The sequence below is a fragment of the Piliocolobus tephrosceles genome, chromosome 9 (genome assembly GCF_002776525.5).
Source record: "Piliocolobus tephrosceles isolate RC106 chromosome 9, ASM277652v3, whole genome shotgun sequence".
Taxonomy (NCBI): Eukaryota; Metazoa; Chordata; class Mammalia; order Primates; family Cercopithecidae; genus Piliocolobus; species Piliocolobus tephrosceles.
Genome location: NC_045442.1, coordinates 50,084,180 through 50,103,509, shown reverse-complemented (window position 1 = coordinate 50,103,509; position 19,330 = coordinate 50,084,180). Strand labels below are relative to the sequence as shown.

Below are 19,330 nucleotides of genomic sequence, written 5' to 3'. Positions count from 1 at the left end.
AATCTCTTTTCTTTTTAATTTCAGGCTGAACAAGACAATGGTCATCCTCTTCCTGCCTTTGCCAGTCTACACATTGAAATACTGGATGAAAACAATCAAAGCCCATATTTTACAATGCCCAGTTACCAAGGCTATATCCTGGAATCTGCCCCAGTGGGAGCAACCATTTCGGACAGTCTCAATTTGACCTCACCTTTAAGAATAGTAGCTCTGGACAAGGACATAGAAGATGTAAGTTAAATACATATTTTGCTCTTGTTTGTGTAACAAATCTCATGTTATATTTCCATTAATGGGAAATATGACAAAGATACGGCTACATAAACTAGAGAAGAGAGAATTAAGTCACCATAATTGAGTTTTAGTATTATAATTTAATTCCAAAACAAGGATATTTTTTAAAAGTATCTTTGAATTCAATAACTATTCCTTTTCAGCTTACAGATATTCAGTATACGTAAGAAAATGAATGTTTTACCTGATGTTTATTAAACGAAGAGGGCAATATTTTTATTAACATATGTTGAGAACTGTTTCATATAATTGCTGATAAAGCAAAAATAATGGTGTTACTGCATGAGTAAAAAATCATGAAAGCACCCCTAGATTGTGATTCTGAGAGTCTTTTCTTCAAGTCTGAGGACATCATTATGAAATAAAATATATTTGAGGCAGCTGACCCCATCATAATTCTGCCAGTGACTGTGTGGATGCTAACACTTCACACATCATTGTCCTTTGTTTTTCTGGCACTCACACTATCTACATGAGTAGGAAACGGTCCAGGCTGAGCAAATCAGAACACTTTACCTCCTTAGCCAGAGTCAATGTTATAAAGGGACAGAAAATCTATACCAGGCTAGCCAGAATCCTCCCGGGAATTTAAAATGGAGAACAGAAGGGCTGAAAGACTTTGGCATCATGTATTAGAGAAGTGGAAATGAATCTGAGGCCTTTGTAGCCACGTTTGCTGACATCATGAGAAAGCCAGTTATCAGTGGAAGAGAATGAAGCCTGAGAGATACACACAAAAAAGAGAATCCCATTGAGTCTCTGTCTTTTAAGTTGTAAGTTCCCCAGAGGTATTCTAATTCCCAAAGATTTTCCTTTGAGTTTGTGAACTACTACAGTATCCTCACTGCAAAAATATGTATACATATGTTTTGTGTATATATATAGAGAGATATATAGATATATACACAGGTATACATACACAGAGATAGATATAGATAGATATAAATATATACAGAGGTATACATACACACACAAATACATATATATTCTTACTTGCTGTTATATATATATATATATATATATTCATTTTCTGAATATTGTGTTTGGATTATAAACATACCTATTTGTAAAAGATTCAACTGTGTTTGGATTATAAACATACCTATTTGTAAAAGATAGTTGTATTTCTTTTCTTTTTTTTTTTTTTTTTTGAGACGGAGTCTCGCTCTGTCGCCCAGGCTGGAGGGCAGTGGCCCGATCGCGGCTCACTGCAAGCTCCGCCTCCCGGGTTCCCGCCATTCTCCTCAGCCTCCCGAGTAGCTGGGACTACAGGAGCCCCCACCTCGCCCGGCTAGTTTTTTGTATTTTTAGTAGAGACGGGGTTTCACCGTGTTAGCCAGGATGGTCTCGATCTTCTGACCTCGTGATCCGCCTGTGTCGGCCTCCCAAAGTGCTGGGATTACAGGTTTGAGCCACCGCGCCTGGCCCGATAGTTGGATTTCTTACTTGCTGTTATATAAGTCTTGACTCAGCCGTTTCTACATTAACAGTGCTTGCTCTTAGATAGAATTTTTTGTGATGAAATTACTGTGTAACTGTACTGTCCAATATACTAGCCACCAGCCTTATATAGCTATTGAGTACTTAAAATTTAACTGGACTCAAAACATAACTTTTAAATTTTGCTAAATATTAATGAAATTAAATATAAATACTCACATGTCACTCATAAAGCAGCAGTGCTCTAGAATATTCCCTAGCATCTCATTACACATAGCTTTATAATCACTTTAGGAAATTAGGAAGGTACTTTCAGATTTTTTTTTCTTTTTCTAAATAAATTTCGTAACACTACGCAGAGGATATGACAATTCTTGTTGGCACTCCACCTCTTTCCACCATATGCTTTATTTTATTCTTTTATTTATCTTGGCTTTGTTTTCTTCTTCCATTCCAGCTTTTTTTTTTTTTTTTTTTTTAATCTTTCCTGGTCTCTCACATTTAGTGTCTTCTTAAACCATATATATAAAAAGATATAGGTTTAATAATATCTAGCTGTCACTGAGTTTTCAGTACATGTCAAACAATACAGTAAATACTTTTTTCTTGCATTAATTCCCTTAAATCTCACAACAAACATAATAGATGCAATTATCCATATCTCAGAAAGAGACATTAAAGCTAGTTTAAATGCCTTACCATGATCAGAGAGTTAGTAAACAGTAGAGATGGACCTTAAACCAAGGTTTATGGAAACCAAAGTTCTCAATTTTAAGCACTCTATATTTTATATACTTTGATCATAGTCTGACTATAATGATAGCTGAAGAATGCTGTAGGTTCTTTTCCTAGAAAAGTGAACACATTAATCCATACACAGTTTCATATGCCATTCAAGAGAACTTAGGGATTCTCTGACGTATAGTGAGTTTCATGAGTCACAGGAAAAAACTCTTTACTGAATCCCCACTAGAAAACAAGTAAAGTCACCTTAATAACATTAATCCAGGCTGAACAAATATAGTTTGTAGATCTAATAATATCCCACAAATTTTAGTGCAGATTTTGCTTTTCAGTTGAATACATACTCATATTTGAAGTAGTGACTAATCAACTTGAAAGTGTACGACAGCTTAGGTCATACCTTAATAGATATGTGGTTAGAAAAATATTAATTTATCTTAATATATAGGTGGTTAGAAAAATGTAAATCTTAAAGTTATGTAGTTTTAAGTTTACATGATAGCAAAATTTATGTATTTATACTTTCTCAGTGTGTTCATAATATCTAATGGTTACACACTAAGCCATATGTTTGCCTATGTGTCCCCGTACTTATCTGGATTGTCTGTTCACTTCTAAATTACAAATGTTAAAATTGTGTTCCAAGTAACTTTGTAAAACACAATAGTACTCGCAGGGCATTGAAGAAATAAAGTGGAGAGAGCTCAGGGTTCTAAAACCTTTGAGGAACGCTACTTATAATTCAACTCTTGCAGATTTACCGTGCCAGTTAGTCTGTGACATGCTCTGAGGTGTTTTTAAGGTATGTCTTCTTGGGGGCTTGGGCTTTGGATTTAGACAGATCTTGACTTGACTCCTGGTTCCGTCATTTAATAGCTGTATAACATTGTGAGTTTCATACTCATCAGGTACCCCCTCTTGTCCAGTCATCTATATGGTAGCAATCATTGCTGCCTTGGCATGTATCTTTTGTTGGGACTGGCAGGAAAGGGCATGGAGAGAAAATTTCCCTGAAATGATGCCATGTACATGGAGAGTGACATGCTTCATAACTATTGTAAAAGTGCAAAGAAACTAATCAGTATAGCTGATCATTTGTTTATTACTTAGACTCACCCTCTTTCTAAAATAATCTATGGTGAGTGACTGTCATCAGGTGTTCAGAGGGTGAACAATTGTGCCTAGTCCCCTAGTAATAAAAGTTTTAAAAATATCATATGTAGTTTCTGTATATAAAATATAAATAAGCTCATAGAGTATTAGAAATAGTTTAAACTTCCAATGCTATATGAAATCCTCTCCTAAAACCCATTTCCCAGAAATTGATAGATGTTTTATTATGGTATGCAACCTAGAAACCTAGAAGTCTTGCTTGATTTTTATGTTTTCTTTATTCACCACAACTAAGAAATTTTCTAGATCTTCCTATTTTGTCCCCAAATTATTTATTTAATCTCTTTTCTTCTCTCTGTCCTTATAAGCATCACCTTATTGGTCTGTTGTTAGAATTACTTCCTGATGTTCTTGTTCACTTGATTTCGTACTCAAATCTATCTTCTGCAGGGCCATTAGAGTGATTTATTCAAAAGCTCAAATCTAACATGTGACTATAACCTTCCTTCCTCCCTCCCTCTCTTCTTTCTTTCTCTTTTCCTTTTCTTTTTTCTTTTCTTTTCTTTCTTTCCTTGTCTCTCTCTTTTTCTTTCTTTGTCTTTCTCCTCCCTCCCTCCCTCCCTTCCTTCCTTCCTTCCTTCCTTCCTTCCCTCCTTCCCTCCTTCCCTCCTTCCCTCCTTCCCTCCTTCCCTCCTTCCCTCCTTCCTTCTTCTTTGTTTTCTTTTTCTTTCTTTTCTTTCTTTTGACAGAGTCTCTTTCTGTCACCCAGGCTGGAGTGCAGCATCATGATCCAGGCTCTCACTGCAACCTCTGCCTCCCTGGTTCAGTGATTCTCCCACTTCAGCCTCCAGAGTAGCTGGGATTACAGGCTTGTACCAACATGCCCGGCTAATTTTTTTGTTTGTTTGTTTGCATTTTTACTAGAGACAGGGTTTCACCATTTTGGCCAGGTTGGTCTGGAACTCCTGACCTCAAGTGATCCACCCACCTCGCTGGGATTTACAGGCATGAACCATGGCATCTGGCCTACATTTCTATCTGATGTAGTTTTATGACACTTATTCCTCTAGAGAAGAAATTTAAGCTCAGGCAGTTTTCTGTATCTTGATACCTGAACATGTTTGCAGCCTGAATCTTGGAAATTTCCTAATTCACCTATAATATTTGGCAACTGCTTGTAGTTTCCTGCATGTGCCAAGCTACATCTTGTCTAATTATGTTTGCTCATTACATGTTCTAGGCTTTGAAATCTTTCATCTGTTGCACAGACTGGCTTGGATAACATACTCAGTGTTTAGAGCTCACCTCAAGCATTCCTTCATTCAAGAATCTTTCCACAGTATGCATTATCCAATTTTAGTTGCATGCCCCACTCAGTGCATTTCTCTAATTCTATACTTCCAACTTGAAAATAATGTCTTTCTCCCTCATGAGTTTACATCTGTTCAGAATAGGTCCTATATCTTAGCAACTTTTGTATCCTGAAAATCTCACACAGTTTTCAGCACTTAATAGGGTTTAGGAACTCTTCCATAAGCTCATAAATCCAGTCATTATTGAATTAATGAGGATATCTAATATATGCTTCAAAAATCCTAATGATGTTGCATTAAATATTTCACATGGTGGCCCATCCCATGTCTGAAAAATTCTAATTCTTAGAAAACTGTTCCTCATACTGAGTTGAAACCAGTTTTCTTATAATTCATCCATTATTCCTTAAAACTTCCATTTGCTCACACACAAAATAAATCTATGAAATAATCATTCATATATTAGAAGGTGGATTTATGTCCTGATTCGTCTGTTTTTTACAGACTGAGCACCTTTTATTTTTATAAAGTAAGTTAGTTCATTTCTGGGATTTTCAAAATATCTGTATTATCAAAAGAAAACTTTAAAGCCTTTTTAGTTTATGGGCATGAATTTTACTACAAGGTAAAATCATGCCTCTCTCGGCTGTGTGTGGTGGCTCACTCTTGTAATCCCAGCACTTTGAGAGGGTGAGGCTGGAGGATTGCTTGAGGCCAGGAGTTCCAGACCAGTCTCGGCTACATGCGGAGATGCAGTCTTTACAAAAATAAACAAAAAACTTAGCCAGGCATGGTGGTTCATGCTTATAGTCTCACTAATTGGGAAGCTGAGGCAGAAGGATCACTTGAGCCCACTAGTTTGAGGCTGCAGTGAGCCACGATTGCACTACTGCACTGCAGACTAGATGACAAATTGGGAACCTAACTCAACAAAATAAAACAAAATCCTGTTGCTTTTGAGTGTCAGAATTAGTGACAATACTCATTATAGGGATAAACTCTTTGAGAGAGAGATCATACCACCTCATACAATATCAGCATAGTATTAGAGATTAAGCCTCAAATGTAAAAGTGGAAGTTGTCATTGCAAGGGTGGGCTCTCAAGAGTTACTTCAAACATAGCTATTCCAGATGGTAAATGCCAAGAAGGGGATAAGTTTGGGTCCATTTGCTTAAAATTTAGGTTGCGTTTTTCCCTTTAATTTAGTGGAAAGTGAAGTCATGTTTTAAGAAACAGTAGCCAGGAATGTGAGTTGTGATAGTATTCACAGTGTAGATTTTAAGTAAGAAAGAACCCCAAGGGCCACAGTAATACTGAAAAGGAAGGAAAGAAAAATATTTGCACCAGTGTACCTTTTTTATAGCTATACAGATGTATTCACGTACATAGATATATATATATATATATACACACACACACACACACACACGCATGTATACATATATGAATCATATCGGTTTATACAGTATGCATTTAGGGTACTTGTACTACATCATAATTTCAAAATAACCCACAATATAAGTAGAATAGGTAAGGCACAAGGTTTTAAGAGACGTATCTGAGTCTACCAGGTTTTCAGTGTCAGAGATGCTAAAAATTGATTATTGAATTCTGATCGTAAAAAAATGACAAGGAATAATAATCAATAAAGATTACCCATTTGGCTTGTAAAAAGATACTTATTAATATTTAATTTCATATAAATTTGTTCCCCTGCATAAAGTTACTTTAATATAAAGAAGTATCTTGGATATTTAATTCAATATACTCATAAAGCAGTATTTATACGCTTCATAAATATTGTTATTCCATTATATGTGGGTCACAATGCTAATAGAATAACTGTATACTCTGAAAACAGTTGTCAATCTAGTGTGCTGGAAGTGGTTTGCTTTTTCTTCATATGTGCGGTTGTGATCATTTACATTTACAATATTTATTTCATGTTTAATTTGCATATAGGTTCCACCCAGTGGAGTTCCTGTAGGTACTAGGTGTTAAGCTTGTGATTGTTCTTTTGTTAATTGCTGTGGTTTATTTCCTTGTTCTTTTTCCTCTTCACTAAAACATGTAGCTTTTACTTCATTATCATTTATAAGGATATTTTCAAATACTTTATATAAATTTAAATATACTTTATTGGTTTAAAATTTAAAAATATTTTAAAGTTAAAAAAGGTAAAAATATTTATATAACCTATCGGTTATAATACTATGAAATTTTGTAAAATCCAAATTTAATTGTCAACTGAGACAAAGACTGCTTAATTACTAATGTTTACTCAGTCCACAACAAATATTGATGGTTTATCATGGCATTCTTTGTAAAACATTGTAAATTTGAAATTGAATTTTTTTGAACTAAATACTCAGGCAACTACTATCAAGTAATTAAAACTGGCTGAGGAGATAATTTTTTTTTGTCATTTTTCTCTTATACTTTGTCATCTATATGTAAGCTTATATATATGCATACATATATATGTGCACATGTCTATACATGGCTGTGTTGTATGTGCCTATATATGTGCATGCATATAGTCTTATGTGTTTGTGATATATTTATTCCCATTAGAAACCCCAAGTTGGTGTTTAAACAGTAGACTCTCATATTTGAACATAGTTTTAAATGATAGAATGCTTGCTTATTTTGCATTCATTTGTTTGTTTACCCGTGTGTTTGCATATGCATTTACTTTTGCATTTTTTTCTGTTTTTATGTGTGCATGTCAGAGCTTATTTTATCCTCTCAAAAAATAAGATGCAGATAAGTGAATTAATATATCATACTTTTGGTATATACTGCATGGATATTTTAGGGTAAAATAAATATTACCTAATATCAGGGGAAACTAATATTTTTTAATCAACTCTCTCTGTACTTATTGATTTAACACTGAAATCCATTTTAAATAAACTTATAGACATGACAGCTACCTAAATTCTACTACCTCTATTGGAATATTAAGCCAGAGCATTATTTGTCCATATACATCCCAGTCTATGAAACTTATAAGCTATTAACTCTAACATGATTAAAAGAGTTGCAGATATACAAGTGTTGACTCAACTTACTCTTTAGGAATTGCAAAATTCAAATATATTTGTGAAATTCAAACTGTTATCAGAATGCAGCTTGACAAGAAGGAATTTAAGTTTACAAAGAGATTTAGAGATGGATATTTGCACATTGTTTCTTACCAAAAATTTGATATGCCTTTCTTGTGAAGAGTAGCAAAGCCTTTAACTGTAAATAATGTCAATCAAAACAATAGGTTAGTTGGTACTGATATGTATCTATTAACATTTTATGTTGATATTACATAAAATTTTCATAAAACTCAAAATGATATGCTGTAATATTTGGAACATAAATATATACACAATATTTGAAACTTGCACTGTCTTTAAAAATGAATCTAAATTATTAAACATTGAGTGACAAATTGTAGAACATTTCCAAATCTGGCTTCCTAAATTTTTGTACCTAATACAAGGATATTTACCAACAGCATTTATATTTAAGATTATTATTTTAAATATACATAAATGTAAATGTTATATTTTGATCAGAGATTAACTATACAAAACATATTAGAATGAACTATAATATGCCATGTATAGTGCTAGCTTTCTGTGATACATTATCTTCTTCATAAAAAACAAATACACTGTAGTTCTGGAAAATATTATCTTTCTCTAGCTAGTTATTATAAAACTACTCAAGAAACTGAGACAGTTAAATTAACAAAAGGTCTTTAATGTTTCTGGTTATCCAATATGAGGACGTCTATTTATGGAGTATTGATGTGTGCATTATCTTCAAGTGAAAAGCATTTCGCAAACAAAACCTTTAGATTTTCTTGAAAGTGGTAAAATGTAAGTGCTGTTTGTGACACAAACATACTACAGTCACATTTGGATGCACTAGTTCACAACTCAATACTTATTGAAATATTGCATTATCAAAATACTTGACACAAAAACGCTTAAAAAGATGTGGTGAAGATATGAGTTAATAAACCTAACAAATGTATTAACAGGTTACAGTTGAAAGGAAGAAAATAAATTGAGAGAGAATTAAGGTATAAAGGAAGTAGAGAATGATGGAAAGATTTGATCAAAAGGAACAAAGTAAATATTTGGTAAACAAGGTGGATAGCAAAACTTCCACAGCTTGCATTTAGGGTTTAAAGGTCCGAATAAATTAAGGCATGCCAGATGGCACCATTAGTGGTACATTTAGAGAAGTGTATATGTACTTAAAAGCCCAGTGATTAGGTAAATCCAGGATAAACACAAAACAAATGGCAGATATTCATACTTAAGAGTTTCTTTGACTGAAACTGCATGTTAACTGAAACTTTTTATCAACTCTAAAGTAATAATTGAATTTAATCACAATTCACTCTAAAGTGTAATATAAGAATCCTTAAAATATCATTCAAAATTGACATCTGCAGTTTCTAATTGACTTCTATAAATAAATTATTTATTTGTAAAATTAACTAACATGTTAGATTTTTTAGAATATCCCACTTTCTAGCTATACTGAGTAACTGGATTCATGATACTGAAATGGAAACAACTAAGGTGCCTGTTTGAAAACATCAGAGTGTGGGCCGGGCGTGGTGGCTCACGCCTGTAATCCCAACACTTTGGGAGGTCAAGGCGAGTTGATCAAGAGGTCAGGAGATCGAGACCATTTTAGCTAACACAGTGAAATTTCTTCTCTACTAAACACCCACACACGCACACACACATACACACACACACACATAGCCGGGCGTGGTGGCGGGCGCCTGTAGTCCCAGGTACTCAGAAGGCTGAGGCAGGAGAATAGCTTGAACCTGAGAGGTGGAGCTTGCAGTGAGCCGAGATCGCGCTACTGCACTCCAGCCTGGGTGACAGAGGGAGACTCCATCTCAAAAAAAAAAGAAAGGAAGGAAGGAAGGGAGGAAGGGAGGAAGGGAGGAGGGGAGGAAGGGAAGAAAATATCCGAGTGTGAAGCCTCTTGAACTTTTTCTCAATATTTTTGATCATTTTATAATAAATACACCAATTGGAATTATTATCTATAGTATTAATTTCTTATTGTTCCAGGATAAATGTAGCACAGTAATGTTAAGTCAAAATCCTGAACATAGAAGCAACTGCAGAATGAGATATTATGAATACATAACTTATTTTAGGTTCAAATGAAATCATTTATTTCAAAGTTATTTGAAATCAACACATATTGAAATATTTAAAAGATGGGCAGACTCAAGTATATTGTGGATCAAATCATGTTCACATTTTATTATAGTAGTGTGCGTTACAACTTTTTTATTTTACATAGAAGTTTTGAAATTATGAGTTTCTATTATTTTCAAATTAAACACATTCAAAAGTTTTCTACTGTTTGTTCTTCCCTCAGCCCTTGACACCAGACTTAAAAAAGTGTTTTATGATATTAAATCCATTTCATAACATGCTATGCATACTTTAAAAGATAGTATAATCTAGAACAACACCTTACCTCCCTGTATCACTCCTTTTTCTTTTTTCATAGCCTTTGTAATAGTCCACTCTCGGAATATTCCTTTTTTCTTTGCTCTACCTGCCTTTCTTTCCTACTATACAGATATCAGTGCTAGCCTTCTTACTTTATATTGCTGTTCTTTCTCTAAATTACAGAGTAGGTTGTCTTCTCTTTCAGGGGTGGCATTGAAATTGCAAAGGGTCTTCAATGCTAAGTTGATTCTCTCTCAGAGTTGAATTTTGAAATCCCTTCCTTTTTAAGTATATATCACTTTTTCTAGACTTTCCTATCAGACACATTTGCTAAATTCATGCATATTTTAAATCAAATTATCTGAAATATTTTAATTAAAGTAAACATGTATCCATTTGGAGAATTTTACAGCATTAAAATATGAAAGAGCAAATGAGATATTTATAGGTAATGAATAATACATAACCAATTTTATTTATATTTTGCATTATAAGTAAGAACAAGATAGTAATATGCATATATGTAGTTTATTACTACAAATCAAGTAATTGTAAAACCTTATTGCTAAAATTTTGAACTGCAATTTTCTTTTCTTGCTTTTATTTCTTATTTGCCTAGTCCAATGCTATTTTGGAAAATATTGATGACAAATAATCAGTAAGAATATATTTAACTAGGAGTTTTTATATTCTTTCTGTTTTTCAGTTATTTTTCCTTTTTACCATATTGATTATACCTGTGTGTATTTCAGTATTTTGTATTCCATGATATAGGTCACCATCTTTTGAATAGTTTAGATCATTACTGAGTAAATATCTAGTTAAATATTTTTTATCTTTAGAAATTCTTAACATTTTTATCTGGATTTTTGCTATAAATTTCAAACATTAACTTCTAGGTGATGAACTAATAGCTACATTATTTATTCAACATTTGAAATTATGTCTTTTTTTCCAAAGACAAAAGACCCAGAGCTTCACCTTTTTCTGAATGACTACACCTCAGTCTTCACCGTCACACAGACTGGTATTACTCGTTACCTCACCTTACTTCAACCAGTGGACAGGGAAGAACAGCAAACTTACACCTTTACGGTAAAGAGCTTTTGTATAAATATACATACGTATGTATGTATGAATATATGTATGTGTGTTTTTATGGAACTGAAAGAGATGTCTGGTTAAAACTGAAAAGGTCATCGACTTGGGGGAAAAATACATTATTTTCAATACCATAGAGAAGATCAATGAAAAATTATTTACATGTATCGCTCTTTGTTTATAATTTGTGTGGTTATATTAACATTCTTCCTCACAGAAAAAAATACTTTTCAAAATAAAAAAAGAAAGTGCAAATTTCAGTCTTTACCAAAGTCATAATTGTCTTAAATTGAGATACAAATAATTATTTCCTAACCTTTTTTGTTGTTGTTCTTGCATTCTTAATTTAGTCATAAGGTTGAGCCAGTGGTTCTCAAGAGGAAATACATTTTCCCTCCAGTGAACATTTAGCAACCTCTGGAGGCATTTTTGTTTTTCACAATTGTGAAGGGGTATTATAGGCATTTAGTAGGTAGACATAAAGGATGCTGCTAATTGTAATACAGCGAACAGCCCCCCACAATAAAGAATTATCTGTCCCAAGGTGTCAATAGCACTGAGGTAAATAAATCATGGGTTAGGCTAATTAAGGGGGGAGAAAAGTAAAGGTTATTAAAGTTGTGATTGTAAGTATCATGAGACAGGGAAATACACACATAAACATACATACACATGCACACAAACACGTAAATAACAAGTATAGTAGGGTTGACAGTTTAATAAAGATAAAATGTAACTTCTAATTATATTCCAATTTTTGAATCAGACACAGGAGAAAGATGAGCTAAGAGAAAGCACAAATTAAGATATATAGAAATTATTTCTGGAGAAGCCTGCAGAGAAAAAGATGAGAACTTCCAGGAAAGTTTATGTGATGGTTAAAAGTTAGATACAAAATGGATTTGGCAGTGCGGTAGCACTGATTTGGCAGGCATTGTTAAAATGTTGATAATGTATAAAATATCACAATTAAATGATGCCATTTAGTCCTTTGAAAATTGCCATTGGGTGAGTTACTGTGATACAATGTGCATATAGGGCGTCTACCTTCCCATGGTATAAACATATTGATTGTAAAAGGACTATTGTATACAAAATATGTAAATGCAAATAATATTTTCCAATTAAATTTTTAAGGATTAAATTGTAGTTAATCCTAAGAGTCAGCAATGTTATTGGCCCACTTTAAATGATATTTTGCATATCTGATTATTTAAAATATGCCAGGAGTTGAATACCTTAAAACAAAATCTTCAATACTTGCTTCTTACCATATTAGAACACTTTTAGTATGTGTAATACATCTTTATTACCTCCTTTTATCAACAAAATATTTTTGCACCCTTTCAAATTGTAAGATTTCCTGTAAGAAACGTGTTAAACTCTATGAGCAAACTCTGTACTACTTATATTTGCAGAACATCTCTAGTAAGTGTGTTTTTCTACTCCCAAAGATAACAGCATTTGATGGTGTACAAGAAAGTGAGCCAGTCATCGTCAATATTCAAGTGATGGATGCAAATGATAACACACCAACCTTCCCTGAAATATCCTATGATGTGTATGTTTATACAGATATGAGACCTGGGGACAGTGTCATACAGGTAACTACTCATATAATATGAGTGCACACTCAAAGTTGCTATTTACATGGGCATTATACAATGTGTTCATTAAGAAATTACTTAAGAAACAAAAATTGATTTCACATTTATTGTAGAGTGTAATTAGTTTAAATAGCTTTAAATTTCTGTTACTTTTCAAATAAAAGCATATCTGGCAGGGCATGGTGACTCACGCCTGTAATCCCAGTACTTTGGGAGGCTGAGGTGGGCGGATCACAAGGTCAGGGGATCCAGACCATCCTGGCTAACACGGTGAAACCACGTCTCTACTAAAAATACAAAAAAATTAGCTGGGCGTGGTGGCAGGCACCTGTAGTCCCAGCTACTTGGGAGGCTGAGGCAGGAGAATGGCGTGAACCTGGGATGCGGAGCTTGCAGTGAGCTGAGATCGCATCATCACACTCCCCCCTGAGCAACAAGAGCAAAACTCCATCTCAAAAAAAAAAAAAAAAAAAAAAGTAAAACAAAACAAAACAAAAAAGCAAACACATGCATAAATAAAAGCATATCTATATGGACTCTAAAGGAGACTTAACTGGTTATTAGAGGTAAACATAGCTATTTGTTGGTAGTAAGTGAATAAATGCTTGGTTGTTACTTTAAAAATAAACATAGCTATTTGACCAGTTTATATTTTATTAATATACTGAATATATTAAATCTTCAAATTACTTTTCACTACTGTAGAAACTGGTTAAATTTCACTTGGAGATAAATACAAAAAACTGCCTCAGTAAATTGGTGCATAATTCCACTAGATATTGGGTACCTAGATAAAATGTAATCATTACAGCAGAGAAAATTTAAATTAGATAGTAAATGGTAAAACACGTAAGTCAGGCAACATCTTTATTCCTGATTTATCTTATTTTTACCATTATCTGTGTTTATTACATTTAAATAAGTTATTTCAAACACACACACACACACACACACACACACACACATACACACACACACACACACACATTTTTCCTCTAGATCTTTTCCTTTCTCATCAAGGTCATATCCCTTATAATATCTGAAATTAACTTATTTTCTTCTTTCCCTTGCTCCAAATTGAAAACTCAGGAGTTTAGCAACTTTGGCTGCCTTGTTTGGCACTATAATGCCAGCACATGGCAGACATATTAGCCATGCAGTACATATTTATTCCAGGGATAAATCATCGCTAACTTTGCATTAATTGCTCATTAAAATTAGAAATCACTCAATGCGGACGGACGTGTCGGCACACATCTGTAATCCTAGCACTTTGGGAGGTCGAGGCGGGCAGATTTCCTGAGCTCAGGAGCTGGAGACCGGCCTGGGCAATATGGTGAAACCCCGCCTCTACTAAAATAAAAATGTTTTAAAAAATTAGTCAGACATGGCGGCGTGCGCCTGAAGTCCCAGCTACTCGGGAGGCTGAGGCAGGAGAATTGCTTGAACCCGGGAAGTGGAAGTTGCAGTGAGCCAAGATGGTGCCACTGCACTCCAACCTAGGGACAGAAACAAAACAAAACAGAAACACACACAAAAATGCGAAAGAAAAAAGAAATCATTCAATTTTGTTTTAAATTTATTTATGAAATAAGATATGCTTTCTTGAGTTCTATAGAAGGGGTGACATGATAGCCTGGGGACTGGGAATTCAACGGAATGTTTATTCCATGTGTAAGTAGCGTCTGCTGTGTATTTAGCAAAGAGAGAAAAGACGTTTCAAACTGCTACAGTAATTTTTTTTTAAATATATTGGTATGGTACTTGTCACATTAATGAAATGAATGTGTTTTAAAACATTTGATTTCAGGACAGAACTGTAACTAGTTTATTTCTGTATTTGTGGCATCTGTATCTATAGTTCATGGTATATAGTAGATGTTTAATACAGTAGCTGCTGATGGCAAAAAAGATACTGGGGACTACTATAGAGGGAGAAGGGACAATGGGAAAATTAACTATTGTGTACTATGTTCAGTATCTGGGTGACAGAATCAATCATACCCCAAACCTCAACATCATGCAATATACCCAGGTAATAAACTGGCGTATGTACCCTCTGAATCTGAAATAAAAGTTAAAATTATAAAATAAAATAAATATAGTGTAGCTACCTAATAAATGCTTATTTGAGGATGAAAGAAAGGGAGACCCTTAGACAAGTAATAATGAATGAATAAATATATGAAAGAATGGGAAGCTGTAGATACATGGCTATTAGTTCCAGTCAATTGATGGACCATGAGAGCTACATTTTTCTGTGCTAAAGCCCCTTTTCACAGGTAGAAAAACTGTATTTTACATAAATAAAAGAATGACAATTATTGTCATGTCCTTATTTAATTAGACCTGATTTTCATCTCTATGTCATAAATGGAAATGAAAGTAAGTTTACACAGAAAAACAGCCAGCAGGGAACTACAAAGTGTAACTAAGAGAATCATAGCAATTATATGGAAAAACTGTATCTCAAAAATGTTTGCCTTAGGGGATCAAAGGCTTATTTCTCTCATTTGAAGTCTACAAAAGTTAATTTCCCTTATGTATCTCTTTGTAAAACGGATATTTCCTTGCCTTTAAAGACTTATATTTTACATATTTCCCTGAACTATGCAGATTGTAAAGATAGATTGGTGTTTGTATCAGCATGCCTACAATTTGAAAAATTATTTAAAAGTCAACAAATGAAGCTTTATAATTAGTATTTTAATGTTATTTCTGGTATGTGGTAGAAGGATGGTCTAGCTATAAAACATACTCCAAGAACCTAGACATAAAATAGTTCTCATTGAGAGAATATATCTAAAACAAAGAAACTTGATACAAAACTCTGATCTACATATACCCTTTAAGAGTCACGGCCTAGGTCCCTATGCTACACCTTGTCACAACCCTGCCTTTCCCCATTGACCTGACACAAGATACATCAGTTTACTTGGTGGTGAGTAAACTGATGTCAAAGACTGAAAGTGTCAGAAACAAAAGTGACAATGAGCACTTTCAAAAAAAAAGACACTTGGGCAACAAGTTTCAATTATTGTCATTTTCAATGTAGCCATGATATTCTTTAAGCGTGATGTGAGCACATACTCAATTTTTTAAGTACAGTATATTTTTCTTATTAGGTATCTACCCTGTCTGCAAGGAGCAAATGAGTTGGTTATAAAGTTTTACCCAGATCCTTGTTACAAGTTCTCAGTTATAAATTGAGCTTCTGACTTTATATATGTCTCTTACACTTGATTTTGGCCAAAAGGACTGGAGTGATTCTCACGCACATGGGTCATGAACAACACTTAGAGGAGTGCTGCCTTAAAGCACCAACATCATCTGTAACTGGAGCTGAAGTATAATCACATCATCTTCCATAACTGGAGCTGAAGTATAATCACATTATTAACACATACTTTGTTTGAGGGAAAATTACTGCATGAGATTATTTCATTTTTCATTCCATGCAGACCATTTTATGGGATGTCAATGCAGTCTTATAGGTTGACACTAATAAATACCATGCTCCATAAATACCACTCCACACATTGCTCGTTTTCTTGAAAAGACAATTAGTCCCCATAAAAGATACAGATTTTGCTATTTTGAAGATGTAGATTTAAATACTAGTAGCTAGCTATCCAATTAATGCTCCATAAACACTATTCGTAAACATCTGCAATTCTCTTAAACTGCGATTCTCAATGACAATTGAATATTAGCATTCTGCCTGAGGAACTTTTAAAATATTGATGCCAGCACTTTATTCTAAGATGTTTGTATTTAAATGATCTGACCACCCATAACAGAGTCACTTAGACAGATTTTATTTAAGAAAATGAAACAGTTCTAATATGCAGCCAATTTTGAGAATTACAGTGTTAAACAACAACATTTTAAAAGTACCACTGAATAATTGTACTTCTTAAGTCATTAAGATAGAATCCCACATAGAGTTGAGTCCTCTGATCCTCACCCCACCTCTTTTCATTGTTCTTTTGTTTTTTAGTTCTCCTTCCCTTCTTCTATGATGCTTCCTACTCCTCTTTCCTATCTTAGACTCTACTCCTTCCAATTTCTGTGTGAACAAGTAGCCTGAATAGCATTATATAATGTACCAGAAAAAAAAAAAAAAAGGATAAAGATCATTCAAAGGATCAGATGTGTGGGTAGAATTTTATTTGTTATTTTCAATAACTTTATTAAGGTATAATTTACATGTCCTCATATATGTATGTTGCCAAAACATCAAGGGTTTTGTCTAGGTCCTGCTGCTTGCTTCACAAAATGCCAATTGCTGAGACAACAAATATTGCTAGAGAAGAAAGCTTTAATCAGCTGCTGCAGCTGAGGAGAACAGGAGATAAAGTCGCAAATCCATCTCCCCAAATGATTAAAATTAGAGGTTTATATAACAGGGAAAAATACATGTGCAAAAACAAATATTAGGGAAAGGTAAGGGAGAGGAATTGGTAAACTGGAATCATGATCCATGGATGAAAGATCTGGCATCTCATTTTCTGGATACAGTTATCTGGTGAGTTTCAGTTCCTTGATTTCTAGGAGGGTTGAGGGTTAGTTTCCTGAGGAAGAAACTCAGATGAGACAAATGAAAGTTTCAAGCTTCAAGACAGGGTGTGGTTGGGGGGTGGGTGTCAATTTCTGTGCTTATCCAAAAAACAGTAAACATCAGTTCCATGAAAGAGTTGTGCTGGTTTTAGTAAATTTAGATGGTAGTGCAACAATGACCACAATCTAGTACTATGTATTTCTTTCTCTTCCAAAATTTCCATCACCCCAAAACTTTACTCATGACTGCTTGTAGTCAATACTCCCATTTCCAGCTCTAGACACCCTCTGTTTTGGTTTCTGCCTCTAAAAGTTTTCCTTGTCTAGGAATTAAAAAAATATGGAGTCCCATAGTTTGTATCTTTTACTTTATTTTGCCTGGCTTTTTAAATAGCGTAATGTTTATGTAGTTCATCTATGCTGTGGCATGAATCAATGCTATATATCCATTTATTTGAATTACTGAATAGAATCCATCATGTGAAAACACATTCTGCTTATCTGTTCACCAGTTGATGAGCCTTTCAGTTGTTTCCAGTTTAATATGACTGCGAATATTCTATACAAGTCTCTTTTTGGAAATATATACACACACACACACTCATATATATATTTATTTTTCTGTTTGTTATATATAGACACCTAGTACAAAAAGTGCTAGATTACATGGTAAATATACACTTTTTAAATAAACTGTCAAACTGCTTTTTAATAACAGTGGCCTGTACCATTTTATGACTCACTACATCCTCTCTGATAGTATTGTCAGTTCATTTGTTAATGCCATTATACAGATGCTTATTAGTATCTTGTTGTGATTTTAATTTGTGTTTCCTTAATGACAAATTAATTTGAGATATTCTCATGTGATTATTAGCCATTTGTTGATCTTCTTTGGTGAAATATCGATTCAAATCTTTCACTCATTTACAAAATTTGTGTTGTTTTCTTAGTACCGATTGGTAAGTATTCTCTATAAATCATAAATACAAGTCATTTGTCATATATATGATCTGCAAATATTTTGCAAATACATAATCTGTATTTTATGTATCATGTTCTTATGTTTTTGGTAGAGAAAAGGCTTTTAATTTTGAGGAAGTTTAATTTTTTTATTGTATCATACTTTTACTGTTATATTTAAGAAACCTTTGCCAACCAAATTCACAAAGATTTTCTCCTATATTCTATGAATATTCATAGTATAGCTTTCACCTTTAAGTCTGTGATACATTTTGAGTTAATTTTACATATGCTGTGAAGGAAATATCTTCATTTTTATTTTTACAGTATTTTCCCCTTGTCCTCAGTTTTGCTTTCCATGGTTTCTGTTACTTTTGGTCAACTACACTCTGAGAACATTAAATGGAAAATTCTAGAAATCAACAATTCCAAAGTTTTAAATTATGTTCCATTTTCAGTAGTGTGATGAAATCTTGAGGTGTACTACTCTGTCCCCAGCTGGGGGGCGTGAATCATCCTTTTTTCCAGCATCTCCATGACGTCTATACTCCCTGCCCATGAGTCACTTAGAAGCTATCTCTGTTAGATTACCTGTGGTGGTACCCTTATTTTACATAACAATGATCCCAAAGCACAGGAGTAGTGATTCTGGCAATTCATATATATCAGAGAGAAGCTATGAAAGTACTTCCTTTAAGT

General features: G+C 33.8%; 1 protein-coding gene across 1 annotated transcript in view; it reads left to right on the top strand.

Annotated features, from left to right (window-relative positions):
- The window catches only part of PCDH15 (protocadherin related 15), a 791,018-nt gene that overhangs the window by 488,487 nt on the left and 283,201 nt on the right, over positions 1–19,330 (top strand). Inside the window, exons 11-14 of the mRNA XM_026454840.1 lie at positions 25–231; positions 6,868–6,888; positions 11,361–11,495; positions 12,956–13,105. Coding sequence (XP_026310625.1) covers positions 25–231; positions 6,868–6,888; positions 11,361–11,495; positions 12,956–13,105 — 513 coding nt within the window. The remainder of the gene's footprint in view (positions 1–24; positions 232–6,867; positions 6,889–11,360; positions 11,496–12,955; positions 13,106–19,330) is intronic.